Source organism: Prionailurus bengalensis, chromosome B1 (assembly GCF_016509475.1).
Source record: "Prionailurus bengalensis isolate Pbe53 chromosome B1, Fcat_Pben_1.1_paternal_pri, whole genome shotgun sequence".
NCBI lineage: Eukaryota > Metazoa > Chordata > Mammalia > Carnivora > Felidae > Prionailurus > Prionailurus bengalensis.
In genome coordinates, this window is record NC_057344.1 from 104,091,866 (window position 1) to 104,110,098 (window position 18,233).

General features: G+C 36.4%; 1 protein-coding gene across 2 annotated transcripts in view; it reads left to right on the forward strand.

Moving 5' to 3' along the window:
- Window positions 1-18,233, forward strand: part of PRDM5 (PR/SET domain 5) — a 209,456-nt gene that overhangs the window by 127,498 nt on the left and 63,725 nt on the right. For both annotated transcript variants that reach the window (XM_043569397.1, XM_043569404.1), the window contains 3 exons: window positions 688-781; window positions 5,708-5,868; window positions 10,151-10,244. In XM_043569397.1, coding sequence (XP_043425332.1) covers window positions 688-781; window positions 5,708-5,868; window positions 10,151-10,244 — 349 coding nt within the window. The remainder of the gene's footprint in view (window positions 1-687; window positions 782-5,707; window positions 5,869-10,150; window positions 10,245-18,233) is intronic.

The window sequence follows — 18,233 nt, forward strand, 5'->3', positions numbered from 1 at the left end:
TTTCTTTCTTTCTTTCTTTCTTTCTTTTTTCTTTCTATCTATAATATGTATTTCATATTTGATCATTTGTTAATTGTACTCTCCCAGCTAGTGTAAGAGCTCCATGATAGCAGGGACTTCATCTTTTGTTTTTACTGCTGTAGCCCCAGTGTGTAAAGTAGGACTGTCCCATAGCAGCATGAAGTGCATAGCATAGACTGGGCACAAAATAAATGATGGATGAAATTTCCCTGCAAGCAAGGGGAGAGGGACAGAGGGAGGGAGAGAGAGAGAGAAAGAGAGAAAGAGAGAGAGAGAGAGAGGGAAAGAGAGAGAAAGAGAGAGAATCCCAAGCAGGCTCCATGCGCAGAGCACAGCCAAATGAGGACTCAATCCTATGACTCTGGGGTCATGATCTGAGCCAAAACCAAGAGTCAGACCTTGACTGACTGAGTCACCCAGGTGCCCCAATTTCCCTTATTATTTATCAAATTGATAATTAATGTGCGAATTTAAAAATACAGTTGTTTTTTTACCATGCATGTAGCAAATTTGTGTTTACAATTTTATGTTGAAAGAACATCACCAGAAGAAACAAGATATTGTCTACCTACCCTTTCTCTTTCATACCATGGATATAGGCTCACAGTTATTGTCATGACTAGATGATTCTAGATCCTCCTAACTCACAGTTTCTTTCATGTGCAGACCCATTCTGAAGAGAGACCATTCCAGTGTGAGGAATGTAAAGCTTTGTTCCGGACCCCATTTTCTTTGCAGAGACACCTTCTCATACATAACAGTAAGTCAAAATACAAGCAGTTGAGGACAAAATGAATTCTCTCAAACTTTGCCCTTACAACTTTTGAGAATGTAGGCATCACAGAAGTGGACCCATGTGTAGTTTAAAAGGCTGGTAATTCTGCCTTTCAGGTCTCCTTCCTTTATCCTTGCTTTATTTTTCCACATTAAATCATTTTATGAGACATTTTATTTGTGTCATTTCTTCCCACTATATAAAGTTTGTACATAAAATCGTTTCTTATGTTCGGCAAGGTATCTTTGAAATTTGTTCTGAAATAGACATTCTTGTTCCCTTTCAAATACAATGATTAAGGAAACGTGTCTGACCCTTTAAAACATGCGAATGTCTGGCATGATTTTATTAGCTCACGGACTCTTTTAAAGTTGGAAAGGACCAAAATACAAATCTAATGTAACCTGTTGATTGTTGGGGAGCAGAGAAAAATGAGACTCAGAGAAACACGGTGACAAATGCATCTGGAGGTCGCATATGGGTTCCAATAGTCACGTGCTTTTCCTACTTCTCTCTACGCTGCCTCTGACTTCTTCTTTTAGCAGGAGCACTGCTTTTCCTTGGGGTTAAGTTATACACATGCATACCATGCAAACTGGTAAGGCAGTTCCACTCAGAGCTATTTTTAGAATACTAAACCTTTTGTACTCACATCGCTGAAGGACACTTTATTACAGCACTTTATTTCAGAGAAAATGTTATTGCTAAGTTGAGGGTTTTTTTTTTAATTTTTTTTTTAAACGTTTATTTATTTTTGAGACAGAGAGAGACAGAGCATGAATAGGGGAGGGGCAGAGAGAGAGGGAGTCACAGAATCTGAAACAGGCTCCAGGCTCTGAGCTGTCAGCACAGAGCCCGACGCGGGGCTCGAACTCAAGGACCGTGAGATCATGACCTGAGCTGAAGTCGGACGCTTAACCGACCAAGCCACCCAGGCACCCCAACTAAGTTGAGTTTTAAAGTGGGTTCTGTGTTCAGATATTGAAGTAACTAGACATTTGCTATGTTACTGTACCTAAAATTAAAGAAAAATGGCATAACATAAGTAATATTTATATTTATTGCTTTTGAGTTGTTTAATCAGTAGAACATCTTCTGAAACAAAGTTACTACTGCTGATTAAATTTTTAATATGTCTGAGGAAAGCAAAACAATTAATCAGTTATGACAACATTAGAGATAAGATAGTATCTTGGAAGACATTTTCTCTGATTGAGTAGATGTATCTAAAATTCAAAATAACAAAGATATTAAAGTTTTTTAAAATACTGAGCGGTAATGATTATGATAAAATACATCTTTTCCTACAGAAAAGAGTGTTGTGGTCTTGTGCCATTCTGCATTTTACGTTACAGTTCTGGAGAATTTGTTAACACCACTTTTTATTTTCTTACTAAGGACGGCCATGCATTTAAGGAATAAAATTTGTCATGTAGCATATTTTCATTCCATTTCACTGTCATTTGACTAAGAAAAACAATCATTGTGAAGTGAATGGATTTTAGTTTAGTTTAGTTTAGTTTAGTTTTAGTTTTTAAAAGTTTGTTTGTTTGTTTGTTTGTTTGTTTGTTTTGATGGAGAGAGTGACTGCATACGAGTGGGTGAGGGGTAGAGAGAGAGAGAATCCCAAGCAGGCTCCCTGCACAGAGCCTGACATGGGGCTTCATCTCAGACAATGTGAGATCATGACCTGAGCCGAATTCAAGAGTCAGATGCTTCACTGACTGAGCCACCCAGGCGCCCCTGAGGTGAATGGATTTAGAGTAGGGATTGAGACAAGGGAACCTCATTCATACTATTAAGACTTCTGTAGGGGGTGCCTGGGTGGTTCAGTCAGTTAAGCCTCTGACTTCGGCTCAGGTCATGATCTACCGGCTTGTGAGTTTGAGCTCCATGTTGGGCTCTGTGCTGACAGCTCAGAGCCTGGAGCCTGGTTTGAATTTTGTGTCTCCCTTTCTCTCTGCCCTTCCCCTGCTCACGCTCTCTCTCTCTCTCTTTCAAAAATAAATAAACATTAAAAAAACACTTCTGTGGTCAAATTTATCCTTATGCTCAGGAAATTTTTCCTTGGGTAAATAAAATTTTCAATAACAGCAAGGAGTTTTTAATATAAGGCATCTATTACTTTCGATTTCAGCTGATCGGTTCTCATAAACCTGAGACATGGGATTGAAGTGGCAAGTGTAGACTGTGCTTGCACATTCTGTATTTAATATAATGTTGATCAGCACATTAATCAAAGGCTTTATGATGCTGTACCAAGACTGGGAAATCAGTTTTGTAATTGTGTAAGTAGGCTATTGCAGGTAAAGTTAAATATCAGATAAGACCAGTGAGGATGGAGAAAACCAGAAGTGGGCAAAATGGGACAAAATATGAAAGGTGATCTTGCACAATATGAAAATTAAAACCTGTTTAACTCAAAACATGAAGATCACCATAGAAACTTATATCAGTAGGGGCACCTGGGTGGCTCAGTTGTTTAAGCATCTGACTTTGGCTCAGGTCATGATCTCACGGTTTGTGAGTTTGAGCCCCATGTTGGGCTCTGTGCTCAGAGCTCAGAGCCTGGGTCCTTGCTTTAGATTCTGTGTCTCCTTCTCTCTCTGCCTCTCCCCTGCTCGTGCTGTCTCTCTCTCTCTCTCTCAAAAATAGATAAACATTAAAAAATTTTTTTTAAAGAAACTTATATCAGCCTTCTGGCTCAAAATGTAAAGAATAACTTGTAATTATTATTTTGGAAATTATTGCTATTTTCTAACCCACTGAAAACCAAAAAACAGCTTGATAGCTACCTTCTTGGTTTTAAGATAGGGAAAATCCTATCTTTAATCATAGCTTTATTTCTTTAAGGCAAAGAAATCTGATAACATCAGATAAAATCTCATCAGAATTTTTAAAATTCTGGTAAGTTTATAACAAAAAAATCTGGAATTAAAATGTGAAAGAAGAAAGGTAAGAGCTCCCTTGGTATAGCTTGATGAGGTTTTGGCATAGGAATCAATATATGTATTTTTTAATTTTACATTAAAAAAATTTTTTTATTATTTTTTGAGAGAGTAGATGAGATAGAGAACACAAGTAGGAGGAGGGGCAGAGACAGAGAGGAAGACACAGAATCTGAAGCAGGTGCCAGGCTCTGAGCTGTCAGCACAAAGGCCAATGTGTGGCTCAAACTCACGAACCACCAGATCATGACTTCAGCCCAAGTCAGACGCTTAACTGACTGAGCCACCCAGGCACTCTGGAATCAATATTTTGTTCATGTGATAGTTTAATAGATATGCTTTGAAGGAGAAATCTTGGAGGATTGCTTTGTTTTGTTTTTTTTTGGTATGTTTTTTTAAAATTTCTTTTTATTCCTGAGTTGATTTGCTATTATTTATGATCTTATGTCAGTTGATATTTTCTTTTACTCTCACTGGTTATAAATGAAGTATTTAAATAAATTTAATATAGAAGATATATAAAGACAAACTAGGTTACAATAATAGCACCCAGCAACAAAAATTCACAAAGGTAACATAAACAGAGCTTTAAGAATCTACACAATTCATGCATGGTTTGGATGTGACTGTACCAAGCATTAGATTTTAATAAGACTATCAGAGGTTTTAACATAAAGAGCTATAATTCTGTTTGAAAAGGATAATTTGTCTTTTTCTTTTTTTTTCTCTTTTCCTTCTTTTTGTCCCTCCTTCCTTAAATTTGGTATGAAGAAATAATAGGATCTTCATATTTCTAAATTTATGCTAGTTATAATGGAGAGAAGTTTTATATAAGAGTTTAGTTCAAATTGAGGTAATCTCTTATTTCGATGTAGTAAGTTACCTGTATATTTTGTCTCATAGTTGAACATAATATGTGACTCTGTGCTAATACAGTTGTTCTCTACAAAGGGAAAATATATTCAACTTCTAGTCTGTCTTATTTGTATAACTATGTGCTATTCAAATTTTGTAACTTTCTGAGAGATAAAACTGTCTCTAATTGTGCACATAGATCACTGAAAATGTACTTAAAGTAGGCCACTAGAGTTTGACATGTTTGTTATGAAGACCTACAAGGATAGAGAGCATTATATGAAAGTTTAAAAAATACCATATGCCCCTAAACATAGTTTCTGGAGTTGCTTTCCCTGCCGGCCTAGGCTCCAGAATAAGAAGAAGGTGAAAACGCTCACAGGTACCCAGGGGCTCTAGGAAAGGAGAGTTGCTCCATTCCAACTGGCTCTCTGAGAGGCAGCCCCCCAAACTGTCTGAGAACCTGGGAGTTGAAACCTTTCCCAGGTGTTTCACAGCAGACCAAGGACCCGTGTTAGGGAGACTGTAGTCCAGGTTCCTGGGACAGGGCTGACAAAGGAAGGGGTGTTGTAGCCCTCTCCTGTCCTAGAAGGGAGCTGGCTCTGACCCATTTCTGTGTGCCCTCAGGGGCGTCCCGCCCCAGCTTGCTACCCATGACCCTGTTTGACCTGTGCCCTGTCCCCTAAAAAGGCCACAAAGGTTGTGGTGGGAGTGAGGGACAAAGGTACCTTATCTCTTTAGCTTGACAGAAGCCTTTTGTCACCACAAGAACCTACTTGCCTCAAACCTGAGCCCCTGCTCTAGAAATACCTACCTTTAAAGAAAGTTCATGGTACCTTTAGAAAATTCGCTATTTCAGTCTCCACATTTTCCAATTAAAGAGACTGAGAACCTAAGAAAGTTAAAGGACTTCCCACTGGTCACACAGTGAATTAGCATATATGGAATCAAAATATTTCATAAAAAACTACCTTTTCTGGTTTGATAAATTGTTAGTAATACAGCTAAGTTTTTGAAGAAAACAACACTAAATCTGGTACCTCTGAGAGGCAGTTAACAACACCCTGCTCATCTGATGTTTCTCTTATTTGACTGTTTCGTTTCTAAGGTGAGAGGACTTTCAAATGCCATCACTGTGATGCTACCTTTAAAAGGAAGGATACTTTAAATGTTCATGTCCAGGTGGTCCATGAAAGACACAAGAAATACAGATGTGAGCTATGTAATAAGGCATTTGTTACACCCTCAGTGCTTAGAAGTCACAAGAAAGTAAGTAGAAGCCTTCCCTGAGTTGAATGGATTACATATTTAAGCTATATGGGCATGTATGCTCATTATCATGTGATAATCAATTTAATATTAATTAATCAATATATGACTCAAAATGACACATAAGGGATGCATGATTTATATGAGCTCTTCAGAAACTGTCTGTTCTATTTACTTTTTCAGAAGAGTTATATAAATTTGTATGAAGATGAACCTAGATTTAGGTATGGATTCTGCACTGCCCTGAGCTATGGTGATACATGGGTCATACAAAATACTCGATGAGTGGAAACTTGTCAATTTTTGTACATTTTTGGATGAACATAGGGTTTTTTTTAAATGAGTAGTGCCATAATTTTATTTTTCAAAGCTAATTCAGATATTTATTTACAAGTTATTAGACTGAGCTCTTCCAGGACTGGAATGGTTCTTTTTCATCTTGCATCTCTGGAATCTAGGGAAGTTCCTGGTACAGAAGAGGGACTTGATAAGAATTTACTTAACTCAAATAAAATGATGTTCTTATGGTGATTTGGAGGTTATCTTTTTTATATGATGCTTATTACCTTAAGCAAATCACAAGGTTACTTTTATTTGTTTTATAAGTATACTTTAAGTATATTTTCAAAAATAGCAATATTCATAGTGTACCAAACACAGTTACAGTTTTTAATGTTGACATTAGAAATGAGTCTGAAGTGTAATAGGTTCTGCTATTTAGCGTGTACTCTGAGTGAATGTGAGGAAGTGACTCATGCTTCAGTGTGACTTTTATTTTGGTACCTATCCTCAATATAGCTGTTTCAAAAGGACTCACTTGAGGAACTTTCTTTTCCTGTTTCTTTAATATTCAGTAATAATGATATTGTCCTCTTTTTTGAATTTCTGAATAAGATAACCTTTTAACTATCTTTGCTTGAATTACTTTTTTGCATGAATTTAATAAATTTGTATTGTGTTTTAATAAATGTGGGAAAAAATAGTTTTCAAGAGAGATACAGTTTGTGATCACAGATTATCGTCGAGTACATTTTGGAGAGCATTGTTCATTTTTGTCTGGTACATTCATCCAGTATCGTTCACATAGTGGCCTGTTTCCATGCCTTTTTATCTGTATTTAACATGTTTTAGTATTGTATCTTAAATGTCTTTTAAAACCAGCTAACCACTGGCACCTGGGTGGCTCAGTTGATTAAGCATCTTACTTCGACTCAGGTCATGATCTCATGGTCTGAGAGTTAGAGCCCCACATCAGTGTTGTCTGTGCTCAGAGCCTAGAGCCTGCTTTGGATATTGTGTCTCCCTCACTCTTTGCCCTTCCCCCACTCATGCTCTGTCTCTTGCTGTCTCAAAAACAAATATTAAAAAATAATTAGGGGCACCTGAGTGGCTCAGTCAGTTAAGCGTCCAACTTTGGCTCAGGTCATGATCTCACAGTTCTTGGGTTCGAGCCCCGCATCAGGCTCTGTGCTGACAGCTCAGAGCCTGGAGCCTGCTTTGGATTCTGTGTCTCCCCCTCTTTCTTCCCCTCCCATGCTCATGCTCTGTCTCTCTCTGTTTCTCAATAATAAATAAATGTTTAAAAAAATTAAAAAAAAATTAAACGATTTAACAAAATTCTGTTCCTAATAAGATATATTGTTTAATTAAACCAAAGGAACATTTTAATTCTTTTCATTAATATTGACTTAATGTTGTTTAGTTTGAAACTTATACCACTGACAAGTAACTTAGGTTATATAAATGAACAATGAAATACTTATGTAGCAGCAAGAGGAGTTCCGTGGATTTTATAAGATACTATAAATAAATTGGTAGTTGCCTGCTTGGAATAATCCAATGTTGTAATAATAGATGAATACAATATCTAAACAACCTTACACTAATCAAGAAAAAATTGTTGTATTTTGCTCCTCTGTCAGGGAACGAGAAGAATATAGGTCTGCTATATGTTAAAATGTTATACCATTTCCTTTAAAATGAGCCATAATGTGAACCATGGGAGTAACAGCTCTTACTCTGAAGAATGTATAACTGTTTTGTGTAAGAAGTTGTAGTGAAAATGGAAAGTTAAGTGCCTGCCAAATGGAGAATCAAGGAGATGTCTGTGGTAGCTGGTGTCATTGGCTAGTATGGCAGTTGGTTAGACTGTATTTCTCAAACTTGATTATAATATAAATAATTTTCGGTGGAAAAATATTTAAAAAGACACTGATGTTGACTAAGGTATTTAGTTTATAGCTTTTTAAAAATTACATATACAAGGGGCGCCTGGGTGGCGCAGTCAGTTAAGCGTCCGACTTCAGCCAGGTCACGATCTCGCGGTCTGTGAGTTCGAGCCCCGCGTCGGGCTCTGGGCTGATGGCTCAGAGCCTGGAGCCTGTTTCCGATTCTGTGTCTCCCTCTCTCTCTGCCCCTCCCCCGTTCATGCTCTGTCTCTCTCTGTCCCAAAAAAATAAAAAATTTAAAAAAAAATTTAAAAAAAATTACATATACAATAGTTGATATACAAATATAGATTATAATTCAAATATGAAAAATTTCAAATTACATATCAAGGCTATGAAACTAATTATTTTAAAGTGAGCAATTAATTTAATATGGAAGATGAGAATGTTTTGCTACATTTGGTGCTCTTTTGAGATTATCAGGTGATGAGGTAACTGCCCTACCCCTTTTTCAATCCCAGGCAGTGTGTCCCTTCTGGTAACACATCATTAAAAAAAATATTTTTAATGTTTATTTATTTTTGAGAGAGGGATAGAGCACAACTGGGGAAGAAACAGAGAGAGAGAGAGAGAGAGAGAGAGGGAGAGAGAGGGAAACACAGAATCTGAAGCAGGCTCCAGGCTCTGAGGTATCAGCACAGAGCCTGCTGTGGGGCTTGAACCCATGAACTGAGAGATCATGACCTGAGCCGAAGTCAGACACCTAACCGACTGAGCCACTCAGACACCCCCATTTTTAAAAAAAAATTTCAATGTTTGTTTATTTTTGAAAGAGAGAGAGAAAGAATGTGAGCAGGGGAGGGACAGAGAGAGACAGAAACACAGAATCCGAAGCAGGCTCTAGGCTCTGAGCTGTCAGCACAGAGCCCAATATGGGGCTTGAATTCATGAGCTGTGAGATCATGACCTGATCCTAAGTTGGACATTTAACCAACTGAGCTACTCAGGAACCCCAAAGATGCCCCCATTTTTCAAAAACCTTTCCTATTCTTTTTATATTAGCCCATGGCAATTCAAATAATAATAATAATATGTGCCAGTAATTTGCACAAAAACTAATACAAACACAAGTCCTGGAAACTCTGTTTTATGGTGGTAACCCAGGTGATCCACTGTCTGCTTTTATTGGTTTGTATGTCATCATTGAAATTAAAACAAAAATAGTTTCATTGAGAATGTGCAGATATCTGAAGTAATTTCCTCCTTCTCCCTTCTTTGTCCCTTCTCCTAAGTTTAAAAAATAATGGGACTTGAAAGTAGCTCTGACCCCTCAATTATTGGAACAATCTTTTTGATGTTGGTAGAATAGCTGGTATCCTGATGAGATTGTGAGACAAGTTTTAAAAGCTCCATCTGCCTCCTCTTTTTGGAGAGGTCACTCTTTTCTTTGAACTCTCTAACATTCTGTCAAAATTCACTTTTGATGATACATATTCATCTTTCTTTGTATGATTGTTTTTATGCCAAGATTAAAGGTATGTTGAGAGCCAGGATGTTCTTTCAAACTGCTCAATTAACACCTGCTGATTTAAAGATCAAACCAGATTTATATTTCTTTTTGCTTTGCAGTAAAATGAATCCAGTCAGACAAGCATAATGCAAGTAACAGATTAGTTTATTGAGATTAATTTTGTCCTCAAGAGCTAAATACACACAAAGAATGTGAAAAATGCTTCTAAGGAAGTATTTCTTGGCAGCAGTCAAGGGCAGCCGTAACCCCATTTTGATTATGTGGTTTTACCAGCATATACTGGTTTTGTATAACTTAATCATTTTTACTTGGGGGCTCCATGAAGGCTTAAAAAGTAAACTGTAGAATTATTTTCAAATTAGCACTAATGCATGATTCTAAAGTTTGGTTTTTGTTTGTTTTTTTTTTTTTTGAAGCAGTGGGAACACCCATGATAAATTGTTTAAAATCTCATTGTGATATTAAATCATTTTAATGAAACGTAATCCTGGAAAAAAAGGATTTACCATTGTCAGAGGCATTTCATCATTTTTACCTAATTCTTTATATTTATCCTTAACTCTTTTTATTCCTTTCGCTTTAGACCCATACTGGAGAAAAGGAGAAAATCTGCCCATATTGTGGCCAGAAATTTGCCAGCAGTGGTACACTGAGAGTTCATATCCGTAGCCACACAGGTATGTAGATTATAATTGGTAATAAAAACAGCTTAAAGAAATACAATTCTTTTAAGACAAGGAATATTGTAATATTATATCCCCAATTAATAACTAATCTTAGCCGTTTTCTCTGCTTTAAAATTTTATAGAATCCAGTTCCTTACTCTCGGAAAATTTTAAATAAGTTTACTTTCCCGGGGCACCTGGGTGGCTCAGTTGGTTGAGCATCCGACTCGGCTCAGGTCATGATCTTGCAGCCTGTGAGTTCAAGCCCTGCGTTGGGCTCTGTGCTGACAGCTTAGAGCCTGGAGCCTGCTTCGGATTCTGTGTCTCCCTCTCTCTCTGCCCCCACCTGCTCATGATCTGTCTCTCTCTCTGTCAAAAATAAATAAACATTAAAAAAATTTTTTTTAATAAGTTTACTTTCCCAAACTAAGTTAAATATCTGAAATAGAAATACTTTAGCTAATGTTTGGTTGTGATGTAATTGTGATTTACTTTATATTCTATTCTAATGGATGAGATAGGGAATAGCAGTTTTACGTTTTATAGAAGGCTCAGGGCCTCCTCTTAAAATTCCTTCCTATGACTGACTTCAGATGTGGCCTTTTTAAATTCAAAAAGTCCTTGGAATATTGTTTGAATGCTGTAGGATTTTATTGAAAAAAGGTGAGGCAACCATAATATCCATTATGTCATGGATTGCTTCCTAAAGAGTTGTCTTTATTTCTTATGACTTTTTGTGCAATTTCTCCCATGGAGGAGGGTTATGCCCTAGTGAAGGCTGTATAAACAACTAAATATTCTTTTTTATATTTTTAAATGAAGTATAGTTGACATATAATATTAGTTTCATGTATATAACATAGTGATTTGATAATTATACACATCACAAAAAGCTCACCATAAGTATAGGATAAGTCTAGTTACCATCTGTCACCATAGAAAGTTATTACAATATTATTGACTATATTCCCTATGCTGTACTTTTCATCCCCATGACTTATTTTATAACTGAAAGTTTGTACCCCTTAATCTTCTTTACCTATTTCACCCTCCCACCCCCCCACTGCTTTCTCCTCTGGCAACCACTAGTTTGTTCTCTATATTCGTAAGCCTGTTTCTCTTTTTGTTGCTATTGTTAGTATTTGTTTATTTGTTTGTTCATTTGTTTTGTTTTTCAGATCCCACAAATAAGTCAAATAATACGGTATTTGTCTTTTTCTAATTTACTTCACTTAGCATAATACCCTCTAGATCCATCCCTGTTGTTGTGAATGGCAAGATGTCATTCTTTTTATGGCTAAGTAATATTCCATCATGTATTTATACTATGTTTTCTTTATCCCATTTATCTATCAATAGATACTTATATTGCCTTCATGTCTTGGCTCCTATAAATAAAGCTGCAATAAATGTAGAGGGGCATACATCTTTTTGAGTTAGTGTTTTTATTTTCTTTGGGTAAATACCTAGAAGTGGAATTACTGGATTGTATGGTACTTGTATTTTTAATTTTTTGAGGAACCTCCATACGGTTTTCAAGAGTGGCTTCCTCAATTTACATTTTCACCAACAGTGTACTAGGGCCCCCCTTTGTCCACATTCTCACCACTATTTGTTATTTCTAGTTTTTTTGTTACTAGCCATTCTTAATGATGTGAGATGTTATCTCTTTGTGGGTTTTTTTTTTTTTTTTTTAATGTTTGGATTTTCACTGAAGATTCTGAGGAGAGTCTAGGCAAGCCCTGATAAATTCTGGATAGGTTGGGATTTTTTTTTTAATTTTTTTTTCAACGTTTATTTATTTTTGGGACAGAGAGAGACAGAGCATGAACGGGGGAGGGGCAGAGAGAGAGGGAGACACAGAATCGGAAACAGGCTCCAAGCTCCGAGCCATCAGCCCAGAGCCTGACGCGGGGCTCGAACTCACGGACCGCGAGATCGTGACCTGGCTGAAGTCGGACGCTTAACCGACTGCGCCACCCAGGCGCCCCCTCTCTTTGTGGTTTTGATTTATACTTCCCTAATGCTTAATGATGTTCAGCATGAAGTCATGTGTCTGTTGGCCATCTGTATGTCTTCTTTGGAAAAGTGTCTATTCAGGTCCTCTGCACATTTCTTTTAGTGGATTATTTATTCTTTGGGTCTTAGTTGTATGAGTTCTGTATATTCCCTTACTGGATATATCATTTGCAAATATCTTTAAACAATTAAATATTCTTGAAAGAACCTTGTCTGGATTTTCTCTCTTAAGTAGAGAAGTACTTGAAAAGACTTGAAAAAAATACTCTTAATATTGATAGCCAGACTCTTGTACATGAATCTTAATGGTTTTCAGTAGTTAAACTGTATGTGGTAAACTATTTAGCTAGATTACATTGCTGAAGATTCCTATTCAAGAACCATAGTATTTGACTTTATCAGTGTATTCCCAGCACCTGGTGCAGTGTCTATCTCAGTAACTGTCTTGCGGATGAGGAAATGTTAGTTTACATAGGCTAAAGAATCAATAGTACAATTATTATACATAGGTGGAGGAAAGAATAGCAGTGGAACATAATTTCTTATTCTGGAAATAATTTGGCTAAAGCTAAAACACAGAATATCAAAGTAGTATTTGTTATCTTAGAGTACCCTCTTTTTTTATTTTTAATTTTTTTAATGTTTATTTATTTTTGACAGAGACAGAGACAGAATGCGAGTGGGTTAGGGGCAGAGAGAGGGGGAGACACAGAAGCAGAAATAGGCTCCAGGCTCTGAGCTGTCAGCACAGAGCCCGACGCGGGGCTCGAACTCACGAGCTGTGAGATCATGACCTGAGCCAAAGTTGGATGCTCAACCGACTGAGCCACCCAGGCGCCCCTAGAGTACCCTCTTAAATACTATTAAATGAAACCATAACCAAGAACATATCAAACAGTATACATAATGGCTATGAACAATAGGTGCCCTAAAGAGAGGAGGTCTTCTTGCTTAGAAGTATCTAGGGAAAGTGAAGTTTTGGGGACAAACCAGAAGCAGAGAACAGCCAAAAGAAAAGAAGAGAGAAGCAAAAGACAGGAGCAGAGAATCACACTGAAGGCAGGTGGACTTAAAATTATGCCAGAGACTTAGCACCATGTCCTGATTGTACATAAAAAGCAAGTGATTGATATAATTTCGTATAATTTTCTCCTTTTCTTAGGTTTCCTTCTTACAGGATATCATGAGAATTTTATGTTCAGTAGCTTTTCCTTTCCTGTCAAGTTTTTCAAGATCCTAAATCATTGAATATGCTGAAGCTTTAATAACTTACAAACATAATCTTGATTGACTATTGATAAGGAGCTAATTTACTATCATGTTGTCTGGCATAAATAATCATGGGATTTTCTTAATGTATTACCTTTGGAAAAATGCATTTTCAATGGGAAAAAACGTGTTTAGGTCCCTCTGTTTCTGATTAACCTGGCCTTTGTTTTTAATAAATGTTTAATGGAGAACTTGGTTGGAAAAATTATTTTTGGCAGTGTTTTGAATTCTGAACTATTAGTGTTTCATTAATTTCTTTCTTGTAATTAAACCATAATGGGCTCCAAGATAACCTTTCAAAATTTAATATACCTTTATCAAAACTTGTCCTTGGCTTTTTAAATTATTATTATCTTCCTTGTTGGGCATACACCCAAAGTATGCTTGATTTCTAAGTCTAAAAAAGAGATTATAGGCAGTAAATTTTGTTAAAAAAAAGAATATTGTCCTGTTCCTTAAAGAGCTGTTGATAGTAGCAAAAACAATGGAAATAGAGCCTTCATATCCAACATTGAAGAGATTGGTTAAATAAATTATGATACATCTATAAATTGGAATATTCTGTAAGGAATAAAAAAATATTACATATTATATTATTTGTTAACATGAAAAAAATAAGCAATATAAGTTACAAAACCAAAATGATGTATTTTTGTAAGGATAAAACATTTCTATATAAAGGTACTAGAGTTAAATACTAAATTATTAGCTGTGGTTATTTCTTTGTGTTGCACACATGGGCAGTTTGAATTTTCTTCATGATTTTCTGTGTTTTCTAATTTTTATATACTAAGCTTCTTATGTAATAAAATATTTAAAGTATATTAACATTATGATTATGCAGGTAACAACTATTATTAGATTCATGCTAAATTATTAAGGTGTGACAGGTTTCTGCATCTTATTCTCAACAGGGCCAGCAAAAAGTGTAAAAACTGTATGTTTTAAAAAGGAAAAAATGAGAAAGCAAATATGGTGACATGAAAACCTAAGTGAGGGCTATAATGCCTACTATACGATTTTTCCATTTTCCTCATGTTTCAAAATTTTCATAGTTAAAAGTGGGAGTGTCTTATTCCAGTGAGAACAACTGAGTGGATACAGATGGCGGTTCAGAACATCCAGCTTCATAGCTTACATCTTGTTCACATCTCCCTCAGAGCCTAGTTCCTTCAACAGGAAGACTTCTAGTCTTTAAATATAAACAGACTTTCTGTTGTTTTGTTTTGTTGCTTATAGTAGTGCTGCTCAGAGAAAACTCAGATTCTTCTGAAAAAGCAGAGTTTTATCACTTCATGCCTAGTCATCTTGAAAAAGGAATTCCATGAAATTTGCTATTGGCATACAGGGCTTTTAGAAGTTTTAAAAAACAATACAGTGGAAAATATATGTATTCTTTCCCAAAGAAGGCTTAAAGAGATGGTGAGGCTTACCCAGTTATGGTAGTGGTTTCCCCTTGCTTTATGCAAAGTGACTGCCCCTTATTTCATGGAACTCATCAACTACCAGTTCTTTTCCCATTTGACATCCCGGGCTCCCTTATTTGGCTTCGTTTGCTTTCCAATGAAATGTAATTTTCTCTGTGATATATTACCTGACCACCCCCTACCCTCCAAGATAGGTTGGCATGCTCTATCTTATACTGCTCTCAACACCGCATGCTTCCAAATACTCATACTTCTTCAGCCATCTGTAGATTCTCTGTTCCCTTAGAGCTGTGCTCATATCTGATAACTTATTTGTTTACTATTCAAAGAACTGCCTGGCATAGAGAAAGAACTTAGTGAATGCCTCTTGAATAAAGGAATCTACAAATAGATTGCAGTTCCTGTGGGATAGTGGAAAGCATGTTGGCTTCATGGTGAAAAATCCTGGATTTGAATCTAAATTTAACTGACTATAAAATCACTTTTTCATAAAATAACATAAAAATTGTGGCAGTCACCTCAGGAAATGCTAGAATCAAAGAATTAATCACTAAATTCCCTAATCTATTAGCCAGTCCCACCTCAATATAAAGTTGGGCCCTTTGCTCTCCTTTCCATTCTTTACCTCATGGCTTCATCATGTAATTGGTTGGAAACAATTGTACAACAAATAATAGTTAACAACATAGTTTAAGATTTAGCTCACCAATATGTAAAAAATTACAGTGCTTAAATGAAGAAATAAAGAACCATATTTGGCCAACCAACACTAAAAACTTACTATGACTCCTTTTAACTTGGAATTGCCTAGTTTTGAAAATTCTTATTAGAAAAGGTAAAGGAAATTGGTCCTGACAAATGCCCTATCCATTTTGTTTGACAAGGTTCACTCTACAGGAACTGGAATCATGACAAACGATTGTGTAGTATATTATAGTCTGTTGCTCTTTGTAGCCTCTCATCTAGTGGAGATTTGGGGTTCTCATTGTTTACTATATGCTTTTTTAAATGTTTATTTATTTTTGAAAGAGAGAGACCAGAGTGCAAGTGGAGGAAAGGCAAAGAGAGAGGGAGAGAGAGAATCCCAAGTGGGTTCTGAGCTGTCAGCCCAAAGCCTGACACAGGACTCTAACCCACAAACTGTGAGATCATGACCTGAGGCAAAGTCGGACGCTCACTGACTGAGCCACCCTGGCACCCCCATTATTTACTATATATAAATGTCTTTTTTCAATTATGATATTATCCTTACCTTCCATATTTGTTCCATGACTAGATTCTGAACTAAAGGTTAGGGCCAGATCAGGCTCAGGTTTTTAATCAAGTTTATTGAAGGAGAGAAGCTCTTTCAAATATTATCTGAGTTAATCCTTCCATGGCTAGTGTCCTGGGTTTCTAAGACCATTCTTACTTTCTAGATGAGGCAAAGATTCAGAGAAGCAAATGACCTATCCAGTCAAGGTAGTAAGATCCAAATCTTATGACTTTAAGTTCTATTTTATTTTGGTGTTATCTCTTCTTTTTTACTACAAAAGCTACATGGCTGCTACCCAGTTATTATAATTACACAAGAATTACACAAATTCATTAAGTTCTCCAGTAAAAAAGAAGAGGAATGAAATTCTACGAGTCACATATTATAATAGTATGAAAGTTTTATCCTTTATAATAATTTTTTAAATGTTTATTTTTGAGAGAGCACACACTTGCGGGGGGAGGGGCAGAGAGAGGAGAGAGAATATCATATAGGCTAGACTCTGCATCCTCACTGTCAGTGCAGAGACCTGCCCTGGGCTCCAGCTCACCAACTGTGAGATCATGACCTGAGCCGAAATTAAGAGTCAGATGCCTAACTGACTGAACCACCCAGGCTCACCTGAGAGTTTTATCTTTTAGAGTCAAATGGAAGGGGTGTGTATGTGTGTGTGTGTGTGTGTGTGTGTGTGTGTGTGTGTGTGAGCACGGGCATTTAGCATTCATATGCATCTGTTCATTTTCTCCTAAGTCACCTTTATGACAGGCAATAACATAGAAAATGATGATTAAATTTATTTTCCCAGATTTTTTTTTCCCTTTATTATTTTAGAGCAGTTTTAGGTTCACAATGAAATGAAGGGAAGGTATAGAGATTTCCCCATCTGTTCCCTCCCCTGCCACATATATACCTTCTCCTGTTATCAACATCCACAACCAGAGTGGTATGTGTGTAACAACTGGTGAACCTACATTGACACATTATAATCACCCAAAGTCTGTAGCTCACATTAGGATTCACTCCTGGTGTTGTGCATTCTTTGGGTTTGGACACATGTATAATGATATGAGTTCATCAGTATGCTGTCCTACAGCATATTGCATAAAATATCCTATTTTAAGGCACTTGCACTACCTTAAAATCCTCTGTGCTTTACCTCTTTATCCCCCAACCCTTGATGACTGGCAACCACTGATCTTTTTTCCTGTCTCCATAGTTTTGTTTTCTGGAAAAATACTTGACATATACATATTTTCAGAATGCCATGTAGTTGAAAAGATTACTTTTTTATCTCTAGGAAATGATTATTAATTGATAGTTGGGCCTTTCAGTGAAATTGATGTACAGTAAGATTTTTATAGAGCTAATAGTCTTTATTTTTTCCCCATTATGTTGAAGGAGTCAATTTCATTTTTTTTTTTTTGTAATATTGAAACTGTCCACCAATATTTGGGGAAACCAAATCTCCTTTTTTATAACATCAAATAACATTAAGTTTTATGAAGGAAAACAGGACTCCTGTTTGTGTTTCTTCCTTCCAGTTTCCCAATTGGTATCTTTCATCATTTCCTATCAGTATAGTGACAGTGTTGCTTTGTGTAATATTAAAGGCAGTTTCCTTCATATTAATTTTCTTAGAACAGGTCTTATTTTATTTGTCCATGATTAATGGGGTCATTCTGTAAGACAATGATAACTTAGCTATTAGATTACTACCTGTTAGTTCCAGGAGGAGTCTTAGTGTTTATGTCACTGTTTTCATTTTAGTCAACAGTGCTTAAAAAAACATTTAAAAACTCCCCTTATTCACATTTTGATTGATATTATCCTTTATTATCTTAAATAGCCAACCAGTCGTGTCCTTGCTTCACCTTGTTTTCTCTCCCCTCTCTTCTCCTCTACCCATTACCACCATTCTGTACTGCATGGATGAAGTCTGACAAAACTTCGTGTTTTTTTTCCCATTAACTTTGAAATGTTATTTTTACAAACCTTGTGTCCACCTTGTAAAGTCCATTCATCCTTCATAAT